The sequence below is a fragment of the Gavialis gangeticus genome, unplaced genomic scaffold (genome assembly GCF_001723915.1).
Source record: "Gavialis gangeticus isolate Ggan-Ray unplaced genomic scaffold, GavGan_comp1, whole genome shotgun sequence".
Taxonomy (NCBI): domain Eukaryota; kingdom Metazoa; phylum Chordata; order Crocodylia; family Gavialidae; genus Gavialis; species Gavialis gangeticus.
Genome location: NW_017729006.1, coordinates 8957871 through 8966082, shown reverse-complemented (window position 1 = coordinate 8966082; position 8212 = coordinate 8957871). Strand labels below are relative to the sequence as shown.

The 8212-nt window shown below is 43.7% G+C and overlaps 1 protein-coding gene across 4 annotated transcripts in view; it reads right to left on the bottom strand.

The window, feature by feature from the left end:
• The window catches only part of RBMS3 (RNA binding motif single stranded interacting protein 3), a 707347-nt gene that overhangs the window by 151444 nt on the left and 547691 nt on the right, over nt 1–8212 (bottom strand). For all 4 annotated transcript variants that reach the window (XR_002095924.1, XM_019508786.1, XM_019508787.1 and 1 more), the window contains exon 7: nt 7210–7256. Coding sequence is in view for 3 of the 4 variants with exons in the window: in XM_019508786.1 (XP_019364331.1) it covers nt 7210–7256 (47 nt within the window). In the remaining variant the exon portion in view is untranslated. The remainder of the gene's footprint in view (nt 1–7209; nt 7257–8212) is intronic.

Here is an 8212-nt window from a genome sequence, read left to right as displayed (position 1 = left end):
TCAGGAGGTTGGGGTAGGGCATGTGGGCCTTGCAGGGGGGGGTGGTAGCCCCGTTGGGGGGGCCAAATCCCCTGTTGGGGGGCCATAGCCCTTGCATGGGAGCCGAATCCCCTGTGGGATTCATGAAACATGAGTTTAGAAGTTCACTTTATTATTATTATAAGTGACTTGCTTTAACATTGTAGATATATCAATAAAACATTGTCCAGCTGATCACTATCTCTGTCTCATTCTCTCTCTCTCTTTATAGTGGTCTTTTGTTTTACTTGTGGAAGAACATAGATTTGGGGGTATTTTACATTGTGACTTTGGGATTTTTTTTTTTTAATTAGGGATTTTTCACTTTTCCAATAGGGAACACCAGAATTCCTGCTAGGGAGGCCACTGGCAGGACCCTGCCTGCTCAAAGCTGGCACCTTAGACCCAGCTAGCTGTGGCTAACCTCCTGGCCAAATGGGGCCAGGAGGACATGCTTTGACAGTTCAAAGCAGGCTACCACACCTGGAACATCTTCCAGGCAATAGGTGCCCAGATGGCCGGGCAGGGGGCACACATGGCAGTAGTGCCGCACAGAGGCCAACCCTGCAACCACAGTCCACTGGCAGCTGACCCAGAGGGGCAGATTCCTCTACTGGCTATGCAGTCCCCATCTGGGTCTGGCAGGTGCACTGCCAGGCAGCAGCTCCCACTGCCAGACTGCTGCAGTGTGTAAAAGGTGCATGGAACTCTCAGGGCTGCTTCAGCAGTCCAGCTGGCACAAGGGGTAGAGTCTCCAGGTACCAATTGGCTGGGCCCCAGAAGCTCCTGAGAGCTAGTAGCCCTGAGCTACTTGCCAGGGCAGCTTTTTATACTGCTGGGGACAGCAGAGGTGCTGGCCTCGAGCCCTAGCTCCCCCTGGCTGCAGATCTGGGAGGAACCAGGCAGGGTTATTTTGCTCCAAGTGGCACAACTTGCTCCACAACAAAGTGCATGTCTGAGCACATGCGCTGAGGTAAAAATCCCCGGCTCAAATTTGCACCACTTCTATTTGAGCCACTGCAAGTGCGTGTGCTTGCATGTGTGGACGTGCCCAGGGGTAGGAGGCAGCAGAACTAAACAGCCTCATCAGCAAGTCCAGCCCAGCCCAGGCCCCCTGTCCAACTTCTCCCACCCTGAGCCCCAGCCAGAAGGCTCTGCCTAGCAGGGGCTTCTGGAGGCTTCTGGCGTGGGGCTATTCCTTCCTCTGTGGACTGAGGGAAATACTGATAAGAAGGAAGGGGGAGGGAGACAGGGGAGGACCATGGGCAATCACCCCAGTCTTTAGGGCTGGCTGGGCCAGCTCATGCAGTCCTAGTGCCACATCTGGGAATGATGTGGTGCTGGCTGGTGGGCGAGGGTGAGGAGGGGAAGAGGGGAAATGGCTGTGGCAGGCAGGAGGAAGGGGCAGCAAGCGGGTGCATTGAGCGCAGTGGCAGCCAGGTGGGAACACAGGTGCACCAGGGCCAGACCCAGCGAGGCCTAGAGTGAGGCAGCAGGAGTGCGGGGCCCAGACTTCCAGGGGAAATATGGACCTGGGTCAGCTCCCTCCTCTCCCTGCTTGAGCAATGCCACCTGGCTCCATAAAGCCTCTGGCAGCCCGCACCCCACACTCCTGCCACCCCACCCTAGGTCCCACTGGCACTGGCCCTGGTGCACTGGTGCTCCAGTGCTCCCACCCGGCTGTCACTTAGCTTCATGTGCCCGCCTGCTGTACCTTTCCCTCACCTGCTGCAGCCATTTACCCACTGCCCCATCTGCCTGTCATGCTTTAGCTGCGCTGAAACTGCAGGAGCAGCTGGGACATGTTGCCAGAGTGGCAGGTGGGGGGGAATTGGATGGGGAAGCAGCAGATGGGGGCCAGGAATGGCAGGAGCACTGAGGCCAGGCTTACAGGAGTGCTGACGCGGGGGTGGGTTTGCCCACAGCCTGCCATGGGGGGGGCAGGCTGTGGACAAACCCACCCCCTCCGTGCAAGCCACAACCCTCCCCAGCCACCCTCCCCCAACACACTCATAGCTCCCCACAAAACCCATACCCATCCACACCTATCCACCCCCCACAAATCCCCCACACCCCAAATATGCACAAACCTATACCTACCCTCCCATCCACCCACACTCTCCCACAATATACAAGAGTAAGACTTCATTTAAGCTATCATACTGTCTCCCCCATGTACACTACACAAGCACATGTAAATCAGGAAAAAAAATATTTTCTGAAATGAAATTAATGAATGTTGTAGTACATGTGGGATTTTCAGAATATAATTTGGTATTTTTCTGGTTCTGAGATGGCAACCCCCTTGCTGAAAGGAATATTTCCAGGAGGCAAGGCAAGGGACTTCTGGTGGGAAAGGTCAGGGGTTAGGGGGCCAGACTTCTGGTCCAAAGATGGTGACCAGGGGGTGGGGCACCTGTAAAGGGGTGGGGCTACTCATGTGGCCCTCAATGGCTTGTTAAAACTTGGTAAGCAGTCCTCCACCAGAAAGAATTGCCTGCCCCTGCCTTAACAGAACACATTTACAACCTGGGTATCAACCAGGGCATCAGACATATGTTGGTGGTACTCTGAAATGATTTTTTGCTATCCAGTAGAGTAGAGAGAGAACATATTTCACTTGTGCATAAAACCACCCTCCTGTATTTGGGGGTTTGACTCTGTAATATACGGCCTGTATACACCGTCAGAAGAGTCAATACAGTTATTGTAGTAGAGGAAAATGTACAAGCTTCCGCATAGTATCTGTACTGTGGTAAGTGGTTATTTGCACAGAAATAAACACCAGTTGATCAGGCCGCATGGCCACAGGCAGTTCTGAAAAATCTAAATTCATGAATAGTATCTTGGGGCTAACATAATTTAAGAGCATTACCAAGCATTATCAGAGCAGCGGTTTTCCACTGCAATAAGCCACAGAGTGAGAAGCTAGAGAAAAGATCTATTTGAGTACTGAGCCTGCTTCTTTTCAAATGCACAGAATAGTCCCCCAGATATCAGATATTAAACTGATACAATATTTTGCAGTCTTAGTCAAAAGACCAAGGAGACTTAAAAATTCAGTAACACTTTAAATCAGCATTTTTACAGTATCAGTACATTTTTCTACTGCATCAAGCAGTACTATTGAAACTATATTAATATAGCTGGAATTGTAAAATGGATACTATAACACAACAGAATGTCCCCTCCCTGAAATTAAATCTAAGTGCCTTCATATGTGCAATTTAAGAAAGCCTGATTATAAAGACAAAATAAAAAGAGATTGAGATGGGAATGGAGTTTCTGTACCACAGTGTACTGTTTCTGATAGCTATGTAATTCATCTTGCATTGCTAAGGTGTATCAAGGGCCTGATTCTCTACCCCATTACATCAGTTTTATTCTGGTGTAATGCCACTAATTTTAATGAAGTTACATTCACATAAAACCCATGTAATGGACTGGAGAATCAGACCTTATAACTTAATAGGCTCACAAGAAAATTAGCTGGATATTCCTTAGTGGGAAAAACTGCTTATCTATTTTAAATGAAAGCTTCTCTTTCTTTGTTTTTATTATGGACTTCAAAAGAAAAAATATAAATGTGTAATATTATAATTTACAGTACTATTCTGTGAACAGGCCAATTCCCTTTCTTTTCATCTGGAGAACTTCCAGGACCTTGAATTAATGCTCAAATTCACCCCTCATCTAAGGTTCAGCTCTAATGATACCTCAAAACAATACCATTACATAAACTCCAGATTTTCCATCATTCAACTGATTTTTGAAGTTCTCTTCCAAGGCCACTTCTTTCCAATCTGCCTCTCTCAAGACAGCCACTTCAATTTCCCTCCTATTCTGTGCAGAGGTACCAAACTGTACTTACCAAGATTAACTGGTAGATAGTCAGCAGCTTTATGCAAGCTTCTAAAACTTGTTCATTGTTGGTTTTATTAGTCATTCAAATCTCAGGTTAAGCATCCCCTTGTGCTTCGCTGTCCGTGTGTTTTACCTTGCTCTATCCTAGCACTGTAGTTCAGTGGTTCTCAAACTTTTTTGTACCAGGACACTTTTGGAAACATTGATGGCCAGTTCTGAGCCAGAGCACCTCACTTTCGACCCACTGCCCCAGCCCCCCAGTGTGTGGGGCAGGGGATGGGTGTTTGTGGGGCATGGAGGGCCCCAAGCAGCTCTTTGCAGGCTGGAATGCTGCCAGCCTACAAGGGAAAAGCAACCATCATTTTTCTGCTTTAAAGGAGAATCCATTTTTAAAGTGTGTTGATCCATTTTTAATGTTTGTTCACAACACTTTCATACATTCTTGTGACCCACGTCAGGGTTGTGACCCACGGGTTGAGAAGTGCTGCTCTGGTTCACTCTCTTTAGAAAACCACTGCTGTTTGACAGGTGGAGTTAATGATCCACACCTACCACAATAAAACAGCACAGCTTCATCAGCTTTCTGCAGTTTCACCTGCTAATCCAAGGCACCGTCATCTGCCAGCCTCCCTGGGGGGAAGACAAGGAGGGGGAAGACTCCCCCCAGCACAGAGCAGAGCTCCCTTCCCTGCCCCACAGGACAACCATCCCAGCATGGCCCCCATTAAGGTGAAGGGGGCAGAGAGAACGGTTAATTACTCCCTCCATCCCTTCTGGTCCCTATAGCCCTGCAGCCAGGGTCTGCCAGTCCCAGAGGCCACCGCTGCAGGTCCCACCCCTCTGCTGCCTGGGTGACAGACAGACCCTAGCTGCAGTGGGGAAGGAGGCAAAGGAGGGAAGAATTAATCCTCTCCCTGCCCACTTTGCCTTAATGGGGTCATGCTGCCCAGCATCTCACCATGTCCTGTCCCTGCTCTGGCTAGAAAGCAGAAGGGTGGGGCCAGCCCATCTCTGAAGCAGAACAGAGCCCAGCCCAGAGAGCATGCTGGGATGCTGGGGGAGTCTGGTTTAACTTAAACCAGCAAGGGATCTGGGGCAGACATTGCATAAACCAGTTTGAGCCAAATCAGTTAAGTGTGATACTACATTCAATCAGGTTTATCTCAAACCAGTTTCAGCCATTTTCAAACTGGTTTATATGCACTGAATGTCTGTCCTGTTACAGGTTCTCTTACAGTTTCTGATCATTTAAAGCAGTTTATGTGTAATGTCTGCCCCTAGCCTAGGACTGTTGCTGTTATCTCTCATTAGTACAAAGCACTGAGAATATGCATTATCCATATCATGCATAAATTCCAAGAGCTAGACTTTTGTTAAATTTAGAAATAACAGATATATGGCAAAAAATATGTAATCAAACAAATATCTGAGTGAATAATTTAATGGATTTGTGTTGATCTGATACATAAAAACTAATAGCCAGAGTTGTGGGAAGCTAAAAAATAATTAAAAAGTGACTACTATCTCACTTACTATAGGCCAATTGTGATTTTTTACACGTTAAATAATTGCTTTTGATGACACCTCAATCAGAATCTTGCCATGTAAGCATTTTGATTGAGATTCTACTGTGCTGCCTAAATTGAAAATATAACCTCTAGGGGGAAAATGACATCAAAAGCAATAATTAATTGTAAGCAAATGAAAAAGCACCTCCAATTGTATTTATTCAATATTTTATCAAAAAGAGAACATGTTAAACATGGCATAACCAAATTGTCCATTGGCTATTGTGACACAGAAAATGCTTTGTTTTGCCAAAAAAACAATGCCAGACTGCTCAACAATGGAACAATCCAAATACCTCAGCAAGTGTTAGATACTCTCTGATTTAAATAACGTATAGCTATAAGTTACTTTTCACTATAACATGAATAACTTTTAAAACCTGTTGTTCAAGTAGAAGGATGCTGGTTACATGATTACAATTCTCCAGATGCTCATGCTACTGCTACTGGATCCTCATCTGGCCTGTGAGGCTCTTCACAGTTTGGATCCAACCAGCAAGGAGCCCATAGTTTGGATCCAGCCAGGGTCAGTCACATTTGACACCCCTGGTTTAGATGAACTATGGCCAGATTATGAACTTCTGATCAAGCAAGTCCCATCCCCAAGGTATTCTACATATGCCACCAACTAAAAATCACAGCTATCACATGGGGAAAAGTGCAGGAAAGGGAGAAAGAGATTTATTGTAGATATCAGCGCAAGGGACCAGATGTCGGCTTTTTGAGTTCAGATCAGAGTTTAGAAAATGCTCCCTTTGTTACTCTCTTTATTTCTCTCCCTTAGTCTCTTCATCTACAAAATGAGGTAACATTTTACTGGCAGAGGTAATGTTTGGGAAGTGCAGTGAAAATTAAAAGTGTTTATTATTATTAGTAGTAGTAGTTATACTGATATTAATAGTGCTATATTTGAATAATTTATTTGCAGTGGTCTAAGAAATATTTAGAAAGAAAAATATTTTTTTTCTTATTTTCATGTGTTCTCCCTTCCATTAAATGGAAGATCCAAGGTGTATAGATAAACTCTGATGAGACTATAGAACATTTATTTAGTTAAACAGTTGCTTTCAAGTAGTTCAGGGCCAAAGTATAATCTATTTTAAAGCTAACGTTATCTAGTTTGAAATGTCCCCTAGATTTTAAGGATCTAATTTTTCAAGCCAGGAGATAATTGCTGGCACAATCAGATGGGTAAATGGTTAAATGGCTTAACTGTGCCAGTGTCTACAATTATTTGTGCCTTTAAACTGTAATTGAAAAATGAAGGAGAGCAGAGTTCAAAATTTTAGTCCTAAATTACTTTTGTTCAAAAGCTAATTTAATGTTTTGCCATTAATTAGTATTTCTATTGAGACAATGTAGTGATACTCATCCAACCAGTAGGGGGAACTTAGTTTAATTAACAACTGTATTATATAAACTATGGTAGTATCTTTGATAATTATTTTAACATATGTTAAATCAATAAAGGGAGAACTTCACTTTTTTTTCATAAGAAGAATAAAATCAGCATTTGACAAATGGAAATGGAAATGATTAGGGAAGACGCCTAATGTTCAGGTGGCTAGTTTAAACAGAAAAAGTAAAATAACAAATGCAAACTGTGAAATGTACTTAACAGTGTAACTTTATGTAGTTTATAAATGCATTATAGAACTAATTTGTTTCTGAATGAGTTTCCCTGAAAGGAAGAGTATTACAAAATAAAAAGAGTACTATAAATAATTTCAAACAGGGAATAGAAAAAAATATTACTTACCCGTTCTGTATAGCAGCTGTTGGATCATAAGTCAAAGCCATGCTGGCCTGCACATAGTTAGGGGGGAAAAACAGAGGTTTACTCTGATTGTAGTAAAAATGGCATTAAACATTCTCTTTGAATGCCATAAAACCTTTGCTCAATTTTGATTTATATTGATTTAAGACCACAAAACAAGTTCAGATTGCGGAAAGACTAATTTGGATGATCTGGTTACCTTCACTGACAGAAATAGCCCTGGTCCATTGACTGGGTTAGCATTTTTGCCATTACCTTCCTATGCCATCTAGGTTAAATTGTGATCTTAGTTGCATTGGTACAAACAATAACGTGACTGAGGTCATAGAATGACTCCAGTTTTATAGTAACATAACTGACAGTGCCAAATTCTGCTACCTGCAAGCCAGGCAGATAGCGGCAGGTAGTTTATAAATATAATCAAACTGGTTATGGAAGGGTTAAGCTTTATCTTTATCTGTGTTTCAGATACCACACCTTGTCTGACCTGATCAGCATATGATTTCTCTGTGCTGTCAGAAGCAGTTGTAGTTTGTTCGTTAGTATGAGACAAGTAACAAAGAATCCGGGCTGTGAAGCAAAAAAGAACAACCAACAGAGAAAAAAAAAAAAGAAACCAAAACAAGCTTAAACTTTTATGTGGTGTTTTTAAAATATGTTTAATGGGACAGGATGGCTACAGAATTTGTTAATGAACTAAATACAGTCCTTCAACCACAGGTCACTGGAACATATCCAGAGGGTCATTACTACAGTAGCAGATGGTGACCTGTGTGAAATAATTTGGCAATGTGAAAGCAGCTTCTAAGTTAACAACTATCCACAGCACCATTACTAAAGATGTTGGCAAGCTCAGCAGAAAAGGCGGGAATCAAATGGAGACAGAGCCTGATTTTTCCACCTTACTTTTAAAGAGGGCATCTTTAGTCAGGGTTGAAGCAGGTTTCTGGTGCTATTTGGGAAGCACAATTTCCTGCTTATGGTT